Source organism: Lasioglossum baleicum, chromosome 11 (assembly GCF_051020765.1).
Source record: "Lasioglossum baleicum chromosome 11, iyLasBale1, whole genome shotgun sequence".
Classification (NCBI taxonomy): domain Eukaryota; kingdom Metazoa; phylum Arthropoda; class Insecta; order Hymenoptera; family Halictidae; genus Lasioglossum; species Lasioglossum baleicum.
In genome coordinates, this window is record NC_134939.1 from 3,777,541 (window position 1) to 3,799,948 (window position 22,408).

A 22,408-nucleotide genomic window follows, 5' to 3' on the forward strand; every position below is an offset into this window, starting at 1 on the left:
ATATTTCAAAATTATTAACATAGTAAAAATAAGCATAATTCACAATCGAAAATTGAAAAAGTTGTTTTGATTTTTTCTAAATAAATTGAATTTTTTGTAAAAGAATGAATGCTGCGAAATTGGGGGCCCTATGGTATCCCGGGCCCCACGCGGCCACTTAGTCTGCTTACCGTTAATCTTTTTGGTCAGATGCGAATAATTATTACAGTGAGAACAGATTTAACAAAAACATCACTACAAAAGCAATAAAATTAAGAAGAACATTCACCGAAATCGCAAGACGTCCACAAAGATCCTCGTATCATTTTCTGTAACTGAAGAGAACGTAATATTCTGCTCACAGTAGATTCTACTCAAATAGGAAGAGCAAGCGCAAGAAGAAGAAAGCTCCGACGACGACGACGAAGAAGAAGAAGAAGGTCGTGTTCAGATCCGCACGGAAATTCCATTCGAGTTTCATCCGCTCGAGCGTAGTTTCCCCCACCGTCCGGACAGTGAGTTTCGTCTGTGGGCGTGGCTAGTAGGCGGAGCCTGTTGTCCATTTCAGTGCTCCCCGTGCTCCAAACCACTCTCTTCTTGGTGGAGGATCGAATCGAGTCAAGTCACGGACCAGGACTCCCCTCCGTTGTCCCACGAAACAGACACAGAGACACGGAAACCCACACATAGATCCTTGGGGCGTGTACAAACGCGGATCGAAGCTGTCGGTGGGTGTGCACACTGTTCCAATTCTGCGAGGAACAAGCTGGTCTGGGTTCGCGCGTGGTCTAAGCGATTTCAGCGTGGAAGGGGCAGGATCGAGGATGCCAGTCTTCCCCGGGCCACGGATCTGGACAGGGCACCTTGCTACTCCTCGATCCTTTTCGATCCTCGAACCAAACGTTCTCCATGATTCGATCGGTGAGACGCGCGATCGGTTTCGACGAGGTTTCCGTGCTGTGACTTTTGTTGCCAGATTGGACAATTTGTTTATTGATCTCTCTGGACTCTTGGACTTTCCCTTGGTCGCTCATGGATCGCAGGATGATCAGGTCGTGACTCGTGATCCACCGCCGACGACATGAAGGTGAGTCAATGTTTTGGTGAATGCACGCTTCTTCAGTTTGATCGTGAATGAAGGGGAAAGCTGCGAATCAGAGTACAGGTAGCCCTTCTACAAGACGGTATCCTATAACATGGTTTCGCTCTGACACGATGGAAAAATTGCGGGAACAATCGTATAGATCGGCAACCTAGAACACTGTTTCGCTCTAACACGGTACAATAAAATTGCGAAATCCTTTGTACAACACACAAAAGAAAGGTTGTTTTTTATAGGCTTTCGGAACCTAACCTCCCTTTTTGTACTGGCCATGGGTTTCACACAACACGGTATTTTAGGAACCTATCTACCGTGTTTAGGAGGGTTACCTGTATTTTTTTATAATTCTTTGATGATCGAATTCAATTTATTAACTGTCGAGTATATGCAACGTTGAAAATGAACACCGGTCGATTGTTTGGACTAGACTTCACTTCACGTCACTTTCGTTTAATTCATTCGTCGACATGATCCTACTTTGTTCATTAAATCATTTGAGATGTACATTCAATTTACTCAATTTATGTTTGTGGAGTATTTGGGTGTGATGTTATTTGGAGAGGTGTTTGTAGTGAACGTTGGGAGTGGTTGGAGGGTTTGGAAAGGGGTGATCGGTCTGATTATATGAAAGACGAGTGTACTTCGTAAATTGATCGACTTCATGTTTGTTTTTTGGAGTGTATGATTGTGAAATTGCTTTGTTGATATTTGGAGGGTCGTTTGGATTAGTTGTAGGGGTTGGATGTAGATTTTCCAGTATCGAGAACTTTTCATTCTGTTTCTTCAAGGAAAATTGTTAGAAAAATTAGATTACAACAATCTTGAAATCGCTGTATGAAATTGATTGTACCAAATTGATTGTATCGAATTCGTGACTTTTCGCGAGTGGACCGATATCGATAATCGAGCGAACGGTTTGCAATCGATGTTGCACGAACGAAAAATTGTTTACGATACCCGATGAAACGTATAAGGTCGATAAATCACGGGGAATGGTACTCGCTCGTGCCATTAAACGCTTGTCCGGTTGGCCAACTGACGAATCGAATGTATCCGAGCAGCATCGGTGTCCGGTAGTCGGTAGTAAGGGCCGTTTGGCCTCTTCACCCGTTGCATTTCTCACTTTGTCAGCTCATCTCCGTCCCTCCGAAGTGTTGACGAATAAAAAATGACTCCTATTATTCTTCTTAACTACCCGCTGATTGCATTCTACGGTGATCGCGTCCACCTACTACTCGCCTCGGGACGAATTGAAAAATTCTTCTCGGGGCCGGTGAAATGAAAATTCGAGTCCCATCAGCAACTGACTGCACGATGGATATTCAATCCGACGGACCGACAGCTATCGATCACGTTTTGCAAACAATATCGCGAACTTCTTTCGCTGGCAAGTCGATGAAGCTCTATTCATCCCGATACGGGATTCTTAACAACAATTCGAGGGTGTTTGTGGTTCAAGGAATTGTAGATTAGTCAATTAACCCTCGTGTAGTCAACCGGGTACCTATTTACTGTATTTCTTTTCAATAATTTGTTAATGTTCCTCCAAAAAATATTACGAAATTTCTCTGAATGTCCATTCTTTACTCGCTAATATTTTTTTTATTAAATTATTAACACTTTGCACTCGGAGCTATTTTAACCCCTTGCCTTGCAATATCGAGTTTCTAAATAGTTTTCTTAAATAAAATTCTATTTTGTTTTGTTAATGTATAGCTATCGGAGAACATGTATAAGCGTGCAGTGGATATGAAGTTTCTCCTTTTTTAGGAAATTAAGAATTACAGAAAATGTTGTAATCACTGAAATCGTAAAATAAATGTAGGGCAAGGGGTTAACTGGAAAATTAAACATTTCCTTCCGATGTAGAATATTTCCATTCTCTATGGTTTTTGAAATTTTATGGATATGAAATTGGTATAATACCTCATACAATACCTAAATGTTTAGTAACTGATTAGATACCGATCTATTTAATAATGTAAACAATATTTTGGATAATGGTGCAGCAATTTTTAGTGGTGTTTCTCTCTCTCTCAGAGGGTTAAGTTATAGTCTTATAATGAGAATTTCTGCAAACATGTTAAATACAGAACGGTTTTAAATAATCTACATAAACATTTTGATTGACCACACAAGGGTTGAACGTGAGATTATTATAATAGGTAGCTATTTATAACAGCTTAGGTATTATGGAAGCTAATTTTATTTAAAATGGAACCAACATTTTATGATCCGTACTTGGAAACTAGAGGTGTTCGAATGTAATAAAAATTATTAACCAGATTAACAAGATTAATTTTATTTGGACTTTGTGCGGCTCCTATTATAATACGTGCTCTGCTAAAGATATTTATACAATCACTTTTATTATTTCAATAATTGTAAAATAATAAATCTGGAACCGGTTGTTTCGAAGGAGACTTCCACTGCGGATTAGCTTTCACAATGGCAAACGAGGGGTATTCGAATGTACTAAAAATGATTAATTAGGACTTCATTTGCGAATTAGTTTTCAAAATGACAAACGAGGGTTGTCTTTTGTTTGTGAAGAAATTATATTTAGGGCTTCAATGTTGTTGTTAATTTTAGTCTGGCTTCCTTCCGCAGCTCTAAACGTTCTTAGGTAAATTCGGAACGGAACAAGGTTTCGGTCGGTTGTAAAGTACCCCTTGGATTCCGTGTTTCAGGTCTTCGTTGGGTCATAAACCAGGGACGCCATCGTAAATCACATTGTCGCTGTAGTCGACCATAGTAACTTTCTGTTTAGTTTCGCAGTTTTCCCGTTGCACAATAATTAGAAAGCACAATTCTCGTTTATGAATTTACTAAGACAATAGGACTGTCATACATTGTCACACACGATGCGACACTTCGTCACACGGATCCAAATCGACGAAGACTAGAGACACTCTGGGAACACGGTGTACAAGTAACATACGTCGCATGCCAAGGGCTGTTTGGCGAATCAATCTGACGAGGAACGTAAGGTTTATCGCTCGCAGACAATGGCGTTAATGAATCGCGATTTGATAGGCGTGTTATGCTGTGTTTTCGTCGCCGTAATATTTACTACGCGATAATAGCAATTTACGAGCGAACGTTGCTGAGCGTTACAATGAAGTGCAAGCAACTTTCATGAATCTGAAACGTCGGCCACGATATCATATCACTTAGTCGTATTCTGAATGCGTTGCATTACGTTCTCTCCGAAGCACGTAGGTGCATTAATTAATTTGTTATCGTCGGCGATTGACCGGGAAATTCAAATTCTGTGCGTCGCCCGACATAATTTTCATTCATAAACAACAGGCTAATCTCGTGGTTTTTAATTACGAATACGATACGGGTCCCGGGGTAGTTCTCAGGGTACACATTGCAATAATCGCGTGAAAATGGCGGTGGCGTCGCGACAGAGCGCTAATCGACGGGTCGAAAAGGAACACGGCTCAGTTTCCTCGGGAAGATCGAAATGCCAGAAGGTATAAATCACAGGTGGGGAGTTCAACTTCGCCTTCGGCAGATCATAAATCAGTGACCGTCCAGCTATGCATGAAATGATTACCGGTGCCCGGCGAGCGCGGCGAGAGAAGTCGCAACGAGAGAGAGGTGAGGAGGACGAGACGATGTAGCTGTAGCCGTCTTCGAAATTGGCTGTCGTCGATGTTGTCTTTCTTGAGGTGTCTGTTATGCAACGGGCCTTTTCTTTCGACGTGTCTTCGCTCGCGGGTTCGAGGAGTCTCTTTCGGCGCTTCGTATGCAAATCCGACGATGCGTCGTCGATGAAGATGAAAGTTCGCCGGGGGTGACGTTCCGATTTTATTTCAATAGAATTCAATCAAATTTCGATTTTGTTTCAATAGGAAATTGTAGAAGAATTTGCACGTTATCGATATTCAGATACAGTTAGCTTCAATCGTTCGATACTCGCGTAGTTAGGCTCGTACGTAAAGCTGTCGCTCACCCATGCGTTGAAGTCTCCAGACCTCTCCAGTCGCTTATAGGATTTTATTTAAAAACAATCACTTGTTCTGGCTGGTTGAAATTTTTTGCTGAACTACCTCTGACCCTCCTCTATAAGATTATATCACCATCATTTGTTTAACCAAATTTCCCGAATAAAAGTAATTGATTGAACCACAAGCAATTCTCTAATGAATCGTTCAACTTAATAGCCTTCCTCGTAATTAAATACAACAAAATTTTATTAATTACATAATTTTGATTTAACACTAAACCTACCGAGCACAAGAAACTATTAAAATGTTTTAGCTTACAAAAATTACAAGGGAAATGAAATCTATTTATTTAGATTCTGTACAATTTTTATTACAGGATGTGCTTGGATAAAGAAATTTATTGAATCAATTTCCATGTAACTTCATAATTTCACTAATCGTAAGATGAAAAATATAAAACCGGTCATTCGACCGGCAGTGGTAGGTTTAGTGTTAACGAATAATCTCGAACAGAAAACAAAAAATTCCTCTAACCAGCGCACAAGATGGACGAAGGGGGTAAACAAGCGGTAAATCGAGGAACGTACCGTAATTAACTCATTGATTGCACGCTAGGATGAACAATAACCTTTGTGCGTTACTCGTGTACCAATTAATATCGTTGACTCGGGTCCCGGCGCGTACACGTGTGCACGCGCGACTGTGTATACGGGCGCGTGTGCTAAGACGACGATAAGTAAAAATTGTATACAAATCAGATAAGCGTTATCCTTTCGTTTATCTCTACGCACTCGCAATGACTTTCTCTCTCACCATCGGTGTCTTCCTCTCTCTTTTTATTTGTGGCGGACAGTTTGCCTGAAGGAAACGAATGTCGTTGTCGATTGTCAATTAATCGCGAACGTTTCTCGACTAATGATTCATTAGTAGACTGCGGATCTTTATGCGAAATAAAAAATGTTTGCATTGATTGCAGGACACAGGAGCCAAATAGAAAATTCTTTTTTCTTTTAATTGTGTTATTAAGCTGAAATTAATACACTGATGTCCTTTAATCTTCGTAATTCGTCGACTGCTTTAAATTGCACGTGCCCATTTTTGTCATAAATGCATAAAATCCGCAGTCTATTCATTAGTAATGAACGATAGCATATGTTGCATCATGAATGAGATGTAATCGTCATCCTCTTTTTCGCTTATCCGTTTAACATTCTGTGAAAATATTCACACCTGCTGTCCGACACTTTAATTTTTATTCGAGATGAATTTAAAATAGAAATGAAATGTTATTGCTTTGAGAAGCGAATAGATGATTTAAGAAACGTATTCTAGTTACAAATTGACTCATAAAATATCATCCGAGATTACCATGCAATTTTTGTCGGGGTTTGCTTATGGAAATAATATGGAGATCATTTTTACATTGAAGCAGAAATGGTAAGTCTTTGTTTTACAATCCGAGGACGAAACCACAGCAGAAGAGATGGCCCAAGGCAAACATATTAAGCTGAAGACCCTTCCTGAAAGTTCGCCTACGTTCCGCAGCATAGAATCATTAACAATTCCTCTGGATTTAATAGCCCTATCTCTGAGTCGAGCGATAAATCTTGTCAAATATTATACCAATATAAATTAATATATAGTGCGTAGTAAATTTTCTGGACGTAGCCATACGTAGGTTTACACGGGACAAGCTTATAAGAGCCTCTTTCCGGTTTATAGTTGGCGGAGTGAGGTCCCTCCCGATCGGCTTTTGCAAGTCTAATTAATTAAACGGGATCCCGTAATGTTTCCTATGCGTCAATTAATTCGTTAATCACGGCGAGTTTGTAAATCTACTCTGCGCTTCGAACGCCATCAATTTTTCACTTTCAGGAAACTGGTACAACTGGAATTTAAATGAATCAGCTGGAGAACCGTAATCAAAATTACTGAAACATAAATGAGAATATCTACCGAACGATATTTACTATCAAATGTTAGTTACTATCGCTTACAGACATTCTTAGGAAATTGTTTTAATGCCTTTTAAATATTTTATAACTAAACAGAGTGGTATTTCCAATTTTTATTAATGTTAAGAACTGTTATTATAATAGCTTGGGGGAACGAATGACCAACAATGGACAGTATAATCAATGCAGCTCGATAAAATGAATAAGAAACAGTGCGAGGTATCGAAAAGGGGCAGGATCCCGAGATTGCCCTGTAAATTAGACGACTCGAATTTACACCGCCCACGTGTTCGCTATTTCACTTAAATCTCCCCTGTACAATGAGCAAATTTGCGCCCACCGGTGCCCGGTGCCGCGGAATCGCGTGCAACGCACAGTGATACACGACGTGTGTGTAATCATGCGAATCGTATGCGAATCGTAGACGTTCCGGGCCAGCCCCATCCGGGGACCGAGAAGGGATCATGCCCAGAGCGGCGTCATTTATCAGCCGGCGGCCTACCGCTCGTTTATTATTTCACTTTGGCGAGTATTAATTGAGATTTGGAGCCCGCAGCCAAGGCATTCGTACTACACACCTGGAAACGGACCTCTGCCATTTACTTTGCCAATCGATCGGTGATACTCCTTTCGTCCGCGAAAAACACCGGTCCGACCAAATTATCTTCCGTTGCAATTTTCTCTTCTACCTTCACTCATTCCACCTAATTTTTTGCGGATTATTCTATAAAATAAAAATGATGTGCGTCAGTTGCAAGATCCAAATAAAAATATTTTGCTTCCTAAATAGCCCAGAGTTTTAGTGAACTTACTATAAATTAAACTGTGAATTGAACTACAATAATAATAAGTAATTAGACTGCGTATCTTTATATGATTATGGCTTTTGAAAATGTTCGAAAATTGTTGGGATACAAAATATGACAGAATTTAGTACGAATTTACTTTATTTCAGATCTAAAAATGTGCTAAGGCCACGGAAAATAAGATTTTGTTTGATTTGCGTTTCTCTTGAAGTTCGTCTACAAATTGCATAAACATCCGCAGTTTACATATGTATAATTTTCTCGTGGACAGACGGGGGTTGCTACGGAAGATAAAAATTGACGATATTTCGGGGGTGATTTGTTGCAGACGGAGATCGAGGCGGACACCGAGTGCCCGGACAGCATCCTCTGTTCGAACAACAACAACAACACGACAAACAACAACAATGTGCCGAGCATCAAGAAGGGTGGCGGGACGGTCATTGTGAACAACGATGGCACCGATACCATGGAGATGGACTGCGGTGGTTGCGGGGAAAGCGTTCGCGAGCGCACTGTCCTCTGCGTAGGGGGTCGTACCTGGCATTCCAGGTGTCTCAAGTGTTGCGCCTGTTCGAGGCCTTTGCACGACCAGCACTCATGCTTCCTCCGGGGGATGAGGCTTTACTGCAGGCACGACTACGCCTTGTAAGTACAACGCATTTCTATTTGCGGAGCCTCCCAGCTCTCGGGCCCCATAAAACACCTCGGAGTAACGAAGACGGACGCTGGACGGTTCTGATCTTAATGAGAGTTTATGGCACCGGGACCGCCATTTTTCCGCGGCTGTAAAAATTCACCCTCCGACGCACAGGGGGTCACAACGACGAATTCGCTGCTCACGCCTGTTTTAGCATTATATCGCGACTTAAAGGGGTAGACTCCTTTTTCCAAGATTGCATGGGTGCGGGATCCGCCTTCTCATTTCTCGATAATACAAACACGCGGGTCTTCAGTAGTCGGAAACGCTAGATAAAGAATCGATCTAGGGCGCTATCTCCCTCAAGTGTCCTATTCTTTCGTTTACGAGGCGTAATTTGCGTTATTCGGCAGCGTAATTTGCATTATTCGGAAGCTATTTTTATAGCTACATGCTGCAGAATAAAATTACGCTTCGTAAACGAAAAAATAGGACTTTCGAGGGAGCTAGCGCCCTAGATCGATCTTTTATCTAGCGTTTTTGACTACTGAAAAACCCCGTGTTTGTATTCTCGAGAAATGAGAAGGCGAATGCCGTACCCTTGCAATCCTGGAAACGAGTCTACCGCCGCAAGGGGGTAGCCAAGCAAAATACTGACAACTGGTAACAGCTAACAAAATACTGAAAAATTTTCCCACATGATTCTCGACTCCATTTTATGTTTATAGGGGTAGATAGATCCTGGATACAGAGACAAATTCGAAATAAGGGTTGGAAAGGGAGTTTTTACTTAATATATTCTGAAATTTTGTCACTTCAAGCTCCTGAACACAGAGACAAATTCGAAATAAGGGTTGGGAAGGGAGTTTTTACTTAATATATTCTGAAGTTTTGTCACTTCAAGCTCCTAAATACAGAGACAAATTCGAAATAAGGGTTGGAAAGTGAGTTTCTACTTATATTCTGACATGTTTGTCACTTGAGAAGACAATCCCGTAATTTTCAACCAGCTGTGGTCTAAGTGGATTTCATAGGTAGCTATAATAGTCTGACGATGATGACCTACGACACTTCGGGACAGTCTCTGTGGGCCAGGGAAAGGGGAAAGACAATTTCGGCAAGTCACGAGTATTTAATTCGAAACGATAGCCCCCGGAATCGATCCCTCGGGAGCTGTTCGTAGAATCTTTGTGACTGGCTGCGCGACAGGGTGTCCGAGATATCGGTTATGCTGGTGTCAGCGTACCCCGCGAGATCGGTCCCATAAGTCGAACAAATGATGGTTCTTTCCAGGAGCACCGATGGTAGCTGGTAGGAATATCCTCTTAAGCTGGGACGGTGCTCACGTAGCCAGTGGGGTGTCTCCACGAGACAGAACATTATTCGATCCATCGATAAACCATGGTGTTGCTCCCGGATTCCGGAACAACTGTCGTTCTTGACAGATTTAATCAATCGGATCTCGACTTTACACGATGCGACCCTTTATGTCCGCTTCGGGGTTGCGCGTGTTCAGTGATAATGATTCTCCTGTGACATGCACTCAGAGGATTTCGATCCTCCTTATGAATATTTTGAACATCCTGTAGAAGAACAGGGAACATAATTGTATAAATACATAAGTAGACAGAGGAAGAGCGGATCTTTATGGGAAATAAAACTTTTCTATCTGAATTCCAAACGAACTTGAGTGAAATAGAAATTTATTTTCGTTCTTAACCCCTTGCCCCCCTCCCTATGATTTATTTTACGGTTTCAGTGATTAGAACTTTTTTTGTAGTTCGTGTGATTTCCTAGAAAAAGATAAAATCTACACTAACGAGCATAACTGATTCAACACACTTCAGATCAGAATAACTTTTTTATGAATGGACCAAACGACTTCAATTTCTCGGCAAGGCTAGAAGAATTAGTTTAGTAAATGACGTCTAAAAAATATTTTGAAAAAATGCATTTGGTCGGAATTGCGAAAAAAATAGTAAAAATTGATTTTTACTACTTTTTTAGCTGGGCCAATAACGAAAATTTAAAAGATGTGTTTGGTCAACTCGTATAAATTATATACGCTCTGAAAATTTCATTGAAATTGGTTTACGAGTTATAATCGATCAAAAGTGGTAAAAAGGCCAGAAATCTTGAAAAATTGCATTTTTTACCACTTTTGATCGTTTATAACTCGTAAACCAATTAACCAATTGCAATGAAATTTTCGGAGCGTATATAATTTATACAAATTGACCAAACACATCTTCGAGATTTTCGTTATTGGCCCAGCTAAAAAAGTAGTAAAAATCAATTTTTACTATTTTTTTCGCAATTCCGACCAAATGCATTTTTTCAAAATATTTTTTAGACGTCATTTACTAAACTAATTCTTCTAGCCTTGCCGAGAAATTGAAGTCGTTTGGTCCATTCATAAAAAAGTTATTCTGATTTAAAATGTGTTGAATCAGTTATGCTCGTTAGTGTATATCTATTGTATGCCTACATGTTTTCCAATAACTATACATTAACTCAACCAAATTCAATTTCATCCCGGTTTAAAGGAAATTAATAACACACATATTTATTAGACTCTGTTCAGAATCTTCATCACGAGTCTGACACGATATTGTAGGGCAAGGGATGATATGGTTAACAGGTTGGAAATAATATAACAGTATTTTTAAATTCTTCTAATGTCTTCACTGTCTTCACTGTCTTCAATTCTACACCTACTAGTTTTTGTTATAAACGCATAAAATCCGCTGTCTTATACATAAGTATCGCATCAGACATTTCCTCAGTCTGGTCGGGAAGAGTTTCGTTCGATTACAAGTGAAACGATTACAAAGTGATTCCGCAAAGGGTGGTGGTTTTCGATGAGGAATCAGGACTATACCTACATGGGCACACACGCGCGAGGCATATGGGTGCCGAGTCACGAGTAAAAAGACAGTCAGTGTTCCCGAGGAACCAAGGAATTCGCCTCGTAAGCCAGCTCTCTCTCTCGAGGCCAGCTGTGATTTTCTCTCTTTCGGCCACCCTCGCACGAGAAAGATCGTCGGTGCTTTTCAACCGGGCAGAGGACGGGTGTCTTTTAAATTAATAAATATTCGCCGGTGCTATTCTCCGAGCGTCTCACCCCCTTCACCGTCCTTCTATTCCCTTCTTTTTCGGCCCCCTACGGTCGTTTCCCTCCGCGTGTGTCGTCGTCGCCGTCTCTCTCGACCGGAGCAAAAAACGAGCCGAACGAAAAGAAATCGAAGCTGGACCAGAAATCGCTCTATTAGCGGGTCTCTCTGCGGAGACCGTCGTCGTCGGAATTCCGGTTCTCTTAATTCAGTATGGCCGAAAGAACCGCGACAGCGAAACGGCCGCCGCCTTAATCACGACCTTATCGTTTCTGCCTTAATGGCACTTAAATGCGAATGCCTACGCCTTCCGTAAAAAGGACCCGATCATTCCCAATCGCTGGGGGTGATCTCCGACGACACACCCTCCCCATCCCCCTTCTCCAAAGCCCGAAATGATCTCGACGATTTCCTGAATACGCTTCGAGAATAATCAGCCGCGAGGTTCCAACTTCTTCTGCCCACCGAGTGCTTCCTGCTTACTTCGACCGAGACCTTCAATGTTCTTTAATTGGACCCCGAAGAAAGTTGCTGAAATCATTTCTGCCACGAAATACATAGTAGAGAGTCATCTTCGTACGTATACCTACACCTGTTCCTCCATTTGATTTTATCTTGTATCTTCACGTGCGTGCATTTTATTTGAAAGTCTCGTTTTGAAATAATAGTCTGAAGAGAGGGATTAGCGTTTAATTAACCTCTACAATATCGTGTCAGAATCGTGATGAAGATTCTGAACAGAGTCTAATAAAAAAATATAATGCCATTTAATTCCTTCAAACCGAAATAAAATTCTGCTTCGGTTTTCTTAATGTACCTACAGCTACTGGAGAATACAGGTTGTCCCACGCAACTGGAACGGGCTTTACTTCCTAAACGGTCGGGAATAGAGGAAAATGTTATAAGAAAAAGTTGAATGGCATCAGACGGTGCATACTACGCAACTAATTTTATGCACTTTTGTGAATCGGTGCATCAGAAAAATGCAACTGCACTTTTTAAAAAAATGGAAACCTATATTTTTTACTGCACCAATCGATGCAGTTTGTTGTGCTCTACATAAAAGTACTAACATACTTATGCCCTAAACTTATTCGTTAAGAAGTTATCGAAGCTAAAAGTTCACTGAATTATTTCGGTCTCGGCAAGTGTTCCGGAGTACCTACATTATGTTCCATTATAAATCAGAGAACTTTTAGCTTCGATAACTTCTTAAAGAATAAGTTTAGGGCATAAGTATGTTAGTATTATACTTTTATGTAGAGCACAACAAACTGCATCGATTGGTGCAGTCAAAATAGTAGGTTTCTATATTAAAAAAAAGTGCAGTTGCATTTTTTTGATGTACCGATGCACAAAAGTGCATAAAATTAGTTGCGTAGTATGCACCGTCTGATGCCACTTCAACTTTTTCTTATAACATTTTCCTCTATTCCCGATCGTGTAGGAGGTACAGCCTGTTCCAGTTGCGTGGGACACCCTGTATTATGTATAGGTATACAGTAGAGTAGATATACATTTTCTCCTTTTTCAGGAAATACCGACCTTCAAAAAGGTTTCTAATCATTAGGGGTGTGCGAAATCACGGTCGGGACGGGAATTTCTCGCGGGATCGGGACGGAATCCCGAAAGTCTCGAAATTTCTGACATTTTTAAGTTTCTCCATATTTCCAATAATTACAAGAATCTGAAAGCCATTGTGTTCTCGAAGATTACATATCTTATTAGTCGGGAATGTTTATGTTAGTAATATTGTAGAAAGTAATTGCGAATTTCGATAATTCTGACAATGCAGAATGCCACCGTCATGTTTCGAGCCATCTCAATGTAATTTTTTTTATCTGATTCCAAACATCGGGATCTCGTGAGTTGTTCAATGGAGGTAAATTATTATGAGATTATGAATTGTAAAAGGTAGAGAGTAGAATAAAAATAGCATATTATAAAAATAGTGGGTATAAAACATTTTATTTTAAATTTTCCCAAATATTAATCTATGTCCCGAAAATTCTCGGGTATCTTGAAAATTCTTGGGAGTCTTGAAAATTCTCGGGAATCTTGAAAATTCTCGTGAATCTTGAAAATTCTCGAGAATCCCGTATATTCTCGGGAACCCCGTATATTTTACGGGAATCCCGAACATTTCCCGAAACTGTAAAATAAATCGTAAGGCAAGGAGTTCAACGGTTCATTAAAAAATCAAGAGTACACGAAGAATCGTTTGACTGTTCGTTATCTGGCAGGATTACTCGACATACCTGGCGCGGTGTATAAGGTGTTAACATTTGAGGGCAGCTCGCGACAATAGCGTATCAGAGCAGAGTTTCATCGAGGACTGTGCTTGGACCGATCGAAAGCTCCGTTACAAAAAGTGTGCCGTGGCCAAGGATTCGGCAAAACACAGTGTTCCTTTTTTGGTTTTTGAAGGGAGAAAAAGTCAGTTGAGATGTCCTTTATTCGTGGCCGGCATCGGTGCTGCCTTCAACGTCACAACGTGACTCGCAGGCTAGCGTGCGTGGTACACGCATATGCTCGGTGACGTGAATAGCTTGGCCTGTACGTGCGGTCCGAAGAAGAAGAAGAAGAAGAGGAAGATGACGACGACGAAGAAGAAGAAGAAGGAGGAGAAGGTAGAAAACGGAGGAGACTACATCGAAGACATTAATCACCCACTGGCGAACCACTAACGCACCCACGTGACGACCACGTGACTCGAATAGCGGACAGAATTTTAGCAAAATTAGCGCTGGCTAGTTACCGTTTCGGCCCGGGCTCTTTCGAGGTTCACGACAAGCAATTAACAAACGAGTGGCGCAATTACAGTCTGAAAAATCGAAGATTCGAATGAACACCATTGTTAAAAATCCTGCGATCGGATTATCGCCATCTACTTATGTTTCATGTACGGTGAGGCACAAGAACTTTCACGTTTCGGTAGTTTTTCTTGTACATTTTCCGTTTTATTGTATTATATTCTTTGTTGCACTTTACTCTCTATTCTACATCTCCACCCCTCTTCGTCTCATCATCCTTCCCCTATTCGTCCTTTAGAACTTCCTTTGAGACCCATCTTGTCCTATTCGTCTCAAGTTTATAGAACCCTAGACGATGGTGTTACTAGTCCATATTCGAAACGAATAATTCACCGGCGAAACTCGGCGAACGTAGTAATTTATTTAACCCCGAGTGGTATCTCGAGACGATATCGAAGATCGCGATCGTGATCTGCCTGCGGAGCGCGAGAATCGAATACGGGGGACCATGAATTCCGTCGTAGCGAGGTCGGATAGCGCCTGACTTAATCCCCCGTTGACTTATAGGGCCCGCCTATGTGGAAGAACAAATGAATAAATTAGGGCGGGGTCGTTTGGTAGCCGATGTACGGCCCTGAAGATTTATAGATACCCAATACCAGTTTCACCATCCTCCCGGGCTGGTTACACGGGGCTTCTGGACTGTCTGCTTCTCTTCTCTCTTTCGATCATCCGACGTAAACGCGCGAGGAGGATAGGGGTGGCGCCACTATTTATGCTAATCGCACCTCGCCCAACAACCCAGACCTTCTTCTTCTCTCCTCTATTCAACGGACGCGTCAACTTTTGCACTTTCCTGGTTACGGGACACCATAAGATGTCCGGAGACTGGTCTCCAAGCAGTTTCAATAAAGCTGTTCGATTTTTATGGAGTTTATTGGAGACTTCTTTGTTGGTCGAATATGTGTTAATTAGTACTTGTGAAGCTGTTGGTTTTGAGGATTTCATGGTTGTCACGGAGTTTAGTATTGTTGTATGGGTTAATTAATATTTGAGACGTTGTTGGTAGGTGGATCTTTTCAATCATATATTTGTCGTCTTCTTTTTCGGGTATTTTCGAACATCTTTAAAATCAAGACTAAGCATTCTTCTTTGCATGAATATTCAAGATTCAATTAAAGCTTGATGAAGAGTGTGCAACATCGGGTCAAAATGGACCTCAGCCCCGCCCTCAGAGGCTTAACTTATGATTATAAGGGTCGGAGAAGCTTGACATATTTTAATTGTGTATAAATTTGAAGGTGGAACTTCGTAAACTTCGAAGAGAATTTAATTATCTTTAAAATTTGTGGATTGGGTACGCTGTACAGATTTAGGCTTGGAGTGGCGTCGATAATGTTCATTATAATTAATGTATAGCCCTATAATGTATATGTATGGTCGATTTCCGAAGGGCCAAACGTCAGAAAGGCAACAAAGAAGTTCAGAAATGCAACTCGACGTCTGAGGGGTCTGCGTGCTTCTAGGCGTGCCGTGTGCATGATCACCATAACCAATAATGCCCGAAAATATCTTCGATGCGACGATGACTATGCGATTCGTTGTCAGACTAATCCTTCCGTAGCTTACCATATTTTTCCATACAATAAACCTTTGGTCGATCGAGCATTCTTCCCTTTCACCCCCTACGTATTCTTCTTTTCCTTTTTAGGCTTTTTCGAAGCAAAAAGGATACCGCTTCAGACATTTCCTGACTTGATACTTTCGCAATCTTCGCGATAAAAACTTATCTAATCCGTGAAAATATTAAACAACCTTTCGCACGAATACAATCACCGTTTAAAGCTTTCCTCACTCCAGAGGTGTGGAGTAAACTCACCCCCAAGAGACTACCAATCGGAGATTCTTCCCTTTCACCCCTACGTGTTCTTCTTTTTCTTTTTAGTCTTTTTCGAAGCAAAAAGAATGCCGCTTCAGACATTTTCTGACTACGAGCAGCATAACCTCTTCATAATTCAATTATTAGACGAAAAACTAATACTTTCGCAATCTTTTCGAATTTTCTAAATTCGTAAAAATATTAAACAACCTTTAAAGCGATCCCTACCCCAAAGGTGTGGTAAACTCACCCCCAAGCGACTTCCATTCGGAGATTCTTCCCTTTCATCCCTACGTATTCTTCTTTTTCTTTCTAGTCTTTTTCGAAGCAAAAAGGATACCGCTTCAGACATTTCCTGACTTCGAGCAGCATAACCTCTTCATAATTCAATTATTAGACGAAAAAGAAATACTTTCGCAATCTTTTCGAATTGTCTAAATTCGTCAAAATATTAAACAACTTTTAAAGCGATTCCCACCCCAAAGATGTGGAGTAAACTCACCCCCAAGCGACTTCCACTCGGAGATCCGTACTTTCATCATGATAAGCTCTGCTAGACGACAGGTTCTGCGGAGATCCGTGCAAAGATTCAATTCCAGAGGCTCCGGCTCGCCATTTTTCATCGAGCCCATTAATCGACGGTGTCCGATGACGCAGCCACTAATTAGCAGCAACTCGTCGCTCATATATTCATGTTGGAGAGGGACTCTAGGGCGTGTCGCCTGTTTCCTGGTGTTCGTCGGTCTATGGTCAAAGGGTTCGAGTCATTTGTAGGGCGAGGGGAAGCCGCGGGACTGAGATGTCGAGATAATCTCGACGTAATCTGCCGGTCGAATCGCGAGGAAGATAGAAAGAGAAGGAGAGGACGAGGGACGATCCTGAAACCGTGGAGCCTCGCGCTTCTGACGCGCTCCACTCCGAGGGACATCGAGTGGCGGAGTAGTATGTTAATGAGGACAGGGCCATCGGATTCTCGTGCACGGAGGTCCTGAATGAACCTGCAGCCCCGACCAAAATAGCCCCTTGTCCCTCTCCAGACCATCTAGCCTCTCGATCGAGAGAGAAACCTGCGAATACGACCGCTAATTTCAGACGGAAACGATATTCACGGTTTTGCCTTGCCGGTCTCGAGATCCGATAACAACCAATTATGCCAGACACGCTATCGAAAACTATCCTTCGCGCAGGAGGGTTCAACGCTCTCGCTGTGAACTGGGGACGGAATCTGCAAAATGGTACTTATTTTTCGGAGAAGATGAATGGATTTTCGAGTCTTGTTCAAGAAATTTTTATCTCGCATACAGATCCGCAGCGTAATAAATAGACTGCGGAAGTTCATGCAATTTGCAATTTTTCGAGACGATTTTTAACACTAAACCCACCACTGCCGGTCGCATGACCGGTTTTATATTTTTTATTTTACAATTATTGAAACTATGATAAATATGTTTCTTATATCGATCGTATTTGCTGTTAATAAACGTTAAATGCTTTCGGCGCAACGGTTCGATCGTTTTCCAATTTCGATTTTTCCAATAAACCTTACTTTTGTCATTATCTAAACATTTTGAACTAATTCTCCCATACAATAGACTGTATGAAAACTGATTCCAATGAAAGTTGAACGTTAATAACGATTTACCATCAAGGTATATTCGTAAGAGTGGATTTAAGAACATACTATGACTTTTCAAATTTACCGCCTTATATCGATAGATGTAACCTAGATCGTTTTCAATACGTTTTTACATCAGTGTCTTGACAACAAGCATGTCCGACGCACGTAACACACGTGCCACACAATTATTATAAATTTAATTTCCCAAAGCAAGTGAGTGAGTTTTTATGAACAATATTCCTTATATTCAATCATTGAATAGTTTTTGAAATTATGATAACATATTTTCTTTACAGACGCGATTCAAATAAATCTTGAAAAGGATCCAAACTACAATCTTAACGTTGATTTTGTTTGATAATTAACGAAATTGCTTCATAATTAGTAGTAAACGATCGAACCGTTGCAGCGAAAGCATTTAACATTTATTGAAACTATGAAGTTGGTTACATGAAAATCGATTCGACAGATTTTTTTACACATATTGTAATAAAAGTTACGCAGAATCTAAATAAATAGAGCCTTGTAATTTTTGTAAAGTCAAGACATTTTAGTCACTTTTAGTGCTCGGTCTTTTCCAACAGACGACGCGACGCTCGCGCGTGAACACTCACACACCGCTAAACCACGTATACGTACGCGAGGATTGCATAGGCCGGGATTCCACTTCTGATTTCTCGATAATGCAAAGATTGGGCTTTTTCAGAAGTCGAAATCGCTACATGAAAGACCAATCTAGGGTGCTGTTTGCCTCAAAAGTCCTTCCTTTACGTTTTCGAGCAATGGTTATGCAATATTTGGCTGCATGTTGCCCGTCAGATGACGCTGCAGTCACGCCGGCGTACTAGCCTCTCCGACGGGCAACATGCAGCCGAATATTGCAAAACCATTGCTCGAAAACGTAAAAGAAGGACTTTTGAGGCAAACAGCGCCCTAGATTCATCTTTCATCTAGCGATTTTGACTACTAGAAAATTCCGTCTTGCATTATCGAGAAATCAGAAGTGGAATCCCGGAGCCTTGCAATCCTCGCATACGTATACGTGGCCTAGCGGTGTTTGAGTGTTCACGCGCGAGCTCGTTTGTTGGAAAAGACTACCTGAAGGGTGTCGGCGCGACTGTGCAAGAGTGTGCGATTTTTTCGCTTCGAACGATAAATCTCTCAATATTTACGAAAATCTGTCAGTGACGGCCATCTTGTGCTATCATGCTTGCTTCGGATGTCTCGTGACAGGCGGTGTCTGCTGAATATTACAAATTATTCCTTCATAACGTAAAAATATGCATTTTGGGCACCGGACGCATCTAGATTTGACTTTTAGGAATCACAATTGACCGCTTCTGAACTCCTCATTACAATGTTGAAGCGTCATTTTGTATTCTCGTAAACCTTGTAATTGCATTGTAATTGCGGATTTAGCGATGTGTGCGTGTGCCCGCACACTCTTGCACGGCCGCGCCGACACCCTTAAGAAGGAGGAGCCAAATAAAAGATTATTTTCAGTGGTAGCCTTTGTAGGTTGGAAATAATATCAAAATTTGACTAAATTCTGTCGAAGGATATATTCTAGCATTTTTTGAAAATTTTCAGAAGCCATACATGCATAAAGATCCGAAGTCTAGTAATAAGAATGCTCTAGATTCACAGAGCAATCGATCAATGGTTAATTTTCTAATTGCAGGACCTTCGGAGCGAAGTGTGCGAAATGTGGGCGCAGCGTTGGTGCCGGCGACTGGGTGAGAAGGGCAAGGGAAAGGGTGTATCATTTGGCCTGTTTCGCTTGCGACGCCTGTTCCCGACAACTGTCCACTGGGGAGCAATTCGCCCTTTTAGACGCCAGGTTACTCTGCAAGGCTCACTATCTCGACGTAGTTGAAGGAAACAATACTTCGTCCTCGGAGGACTGCGATTCCGAACACGGTGGGAAGGGTAGCAAAACGAAAAGGGTTAGGACCACCTTCACCGAGGAACAGCTTTCTGTTCTACAAGCGAATTTCCAGCTGGACAGCAACCCTGATGGCCAGGACCTCGAGAGGATAGCTCATGTGACGGGATTGAGTAAAAGGGTCACGCAGGTCTGGTTCCAGAACTCCAGGGCCAGGCAGAAAAAGCACAGTGGAAAGATCAAGACGCAAAGTGAGTGGCTCGAATCATTGATCGATCAACTATGGATCTTTATGCTGATTTTTATAGTCGTTGGTAGACTGCGGATTTAATGAAAGTATTTCTAGAATTTAGAAATTTTATTATTAGATGATTGCATGAGTTCGTGCTCGATTATTATAAAAAATAGAAAAATTATTAAGGGAAAAAGTCTACAATTACAAAAGAATGGTGACTATATAATTTGTTTTTACGTAATAATTTGTTACTTTCTTTGAAAAAAATCGGGCACAAACTCGACCATAATAAAATTTTTAAATTCTAGAAATTGGTTAATAAAGCTGTACTCTTTAAAATTTAACCATTGAATTTTATTTTCAAATCCGGCACCAACTTATGTAACCATCTGATATTTCCACCGATTCGAATTCATAAGAAAAATCTTGCAATTGTTATTTTGCGAATCCACAATCTGGCGACTATACGTATAATTGATTAATAAAGCTGTATTCTTTAAAATTTCACTTATGCAATTATCTGATATTTTCAACCGATTTGAATTCGTAAGAAAAATCTTGCAATTATTGTTTTGCGAATCCACAGTCTGGCGGCTATACGTACAATTGATTAATAAAGCTGCATTCTTTAAAATTTCACTTATGCAGTTATCTGATATTTTCAACCGATTCGAATTCGTAAGAAAAACCTTGCAATTGTTATTTTGCGAATCCACAGTCTCTGGCGACTATACGTATAATTGATTAATAAAGCTGTATTCTTTAAAATGTCACTTACGCAATTATCTAATATTTTCAACCGATTCGAATTCGTAAGAAAAACCTTGTAATTGTTATTTTGCAAATCCGCAGTCTGGCGACTATACGTATAATTGATTAATGAAGCTGAATTCTTTAAATTTTCCCTTATACAATTGTCTAATATTTTCAACCGATTCGGATTCGTAAGAAAAATTACTATTTTGCAAATTCGCAGTATGGTAATTACAATGAGTTTTCCTACAAGGACTTAATAAATGATTTCCTCGTTTGGCTTGTTCAGTGCACCATTCACCCCCGATGCAGCACCACCCAGGGGACCTGTACTCATCAGGGGTTAGCATGGTGGGCGCCTACTTGGGTGGCTACCAGGGCGGTAGTGCCGGAAGTGAAAGCCCAGGCAGTCCCATGACACCACTCACCCCGTTGACACCACTCACCCCAACAACGCCTAATCATCTTCAAGCTCAGTTCTGCCATCAGGCTGGCTAACTCTTTTGGAGCAGACTAAAGACAACCATGTGAAACCGGTGACTTCTGGGAATTTATTGAACATTCTCCGTGGACTCTTGATCGATCCTCTTTGGAAGGACGTATTAATATAAGGACTTTTTTCACAACAAGATCATTCTCGTTGACGACTGATGAAAATATGCAGTGATGAAAGTGTGAATGTTGCCTCGAAGAGACTTAACTAGTGGTCCATAGTGAACCTCCACCGAAAAAGGATTGCAGTGAGACTTCCGATGGTTATTTTTATTGTAAAAGTTTTTTCAAGACTGTCTTCTAGAAGATTGTTAATGTTCGATGATCTTCAGTTTTTTGTATAGTATATCAACGGAGAACAGTCGAAGAAAGAGTAAAAGTGATAATACGATTAGGATAGGATTTCGTGGTGAGGATTCTAGATTCTATATGTATATGTATATGTATATGTATATATATACATATATATATATATATATAGATAGGTAAAATTATTATTATTTATTTCGTCTCGGTTATGACAGTTCGTAGCTCGTATTTATAGACAGTTTCGCGTGACGAATTTGTTGGCCATACATGTGCAATGCTATAATCGAGGTATTCTTTAAGATTGAACATTTTCTGTACTGAAGAACAGTGAGCATTTCTGTTGGCGAGATTTGATTGAAATTTTCCTCACAATAATGTTTCCGAGGTCAGACGAGTTTTAATCGAAGGAATTGTTTGAATAGTGAATTATTGCAATATATGACGCTCACTAGTATTCTCTCGATCCTTACTATACACGTATATCCTATAAAATATTTGAATTTCGGACGAAAACATTGTACATATACACCGTAGCTTTTGTATATAAACCCGAACTTGTGCATGAGTATTTGATATTGCGCTTGCGTTGTACACTAGTACACTAATTCCCGCAATATTGTAAACCGTACTGTTATTAATAAAAATGTCTTTTACTGTTAAACCAATTTGTGTACAATCCCCATCTCCCTTCGACACTACAATAATCTCGTAATTTCCCATTTTCTCAATTTCCTAATTTCTGTATTAACCGATTTTCTTTTTGTTGGGAACCTCCCCCAAGAATTACGACCCATGGTACTCTTAAAAATCACAGTTCCCGTAATCTTGTAAACTATGAAATACAGTTCGAGAAATTTCCCATTTTCTCAATTTCCTAATTTCTGTATTCACCAATTTTCTTCTGGTTGGCAACCTACCCCAAGGATTACA

The 22,408-nt window shown here is 40.7% G+C and overlaps 1 protein-coding gene across 1 annotated transcript; it reads left to right on the top strand.

The window, feature by feature from the left end:
* Positions 1 to 569: 569 nt before the first annotated feature.
* LOC143213449 (LIM/homeobox protein Awh) lies at positions 570 to 22,068 on the top strand. The gene is made up of 4 exons (XM_076433318.1): positions 570 to 1,066; positions 8,130 to 8,449; positions 19,486 to 19,940; positions 20,967 to 22,068. The coding sequence occupies exons 1-4, from the start codon at positions 1,061 to 1,063 to the stop codon at positions 21,173 to 21,175; spliced, it is 990 nt and encodes a 329-aa protein (XP_076289433.1). The 5' UTR covers positions 570 to 1,060; the 3' UTR covers positions 21,176 to 22,068.
* Positions 22,069 to 22,408: the final 340 nt, after the last annotated feature.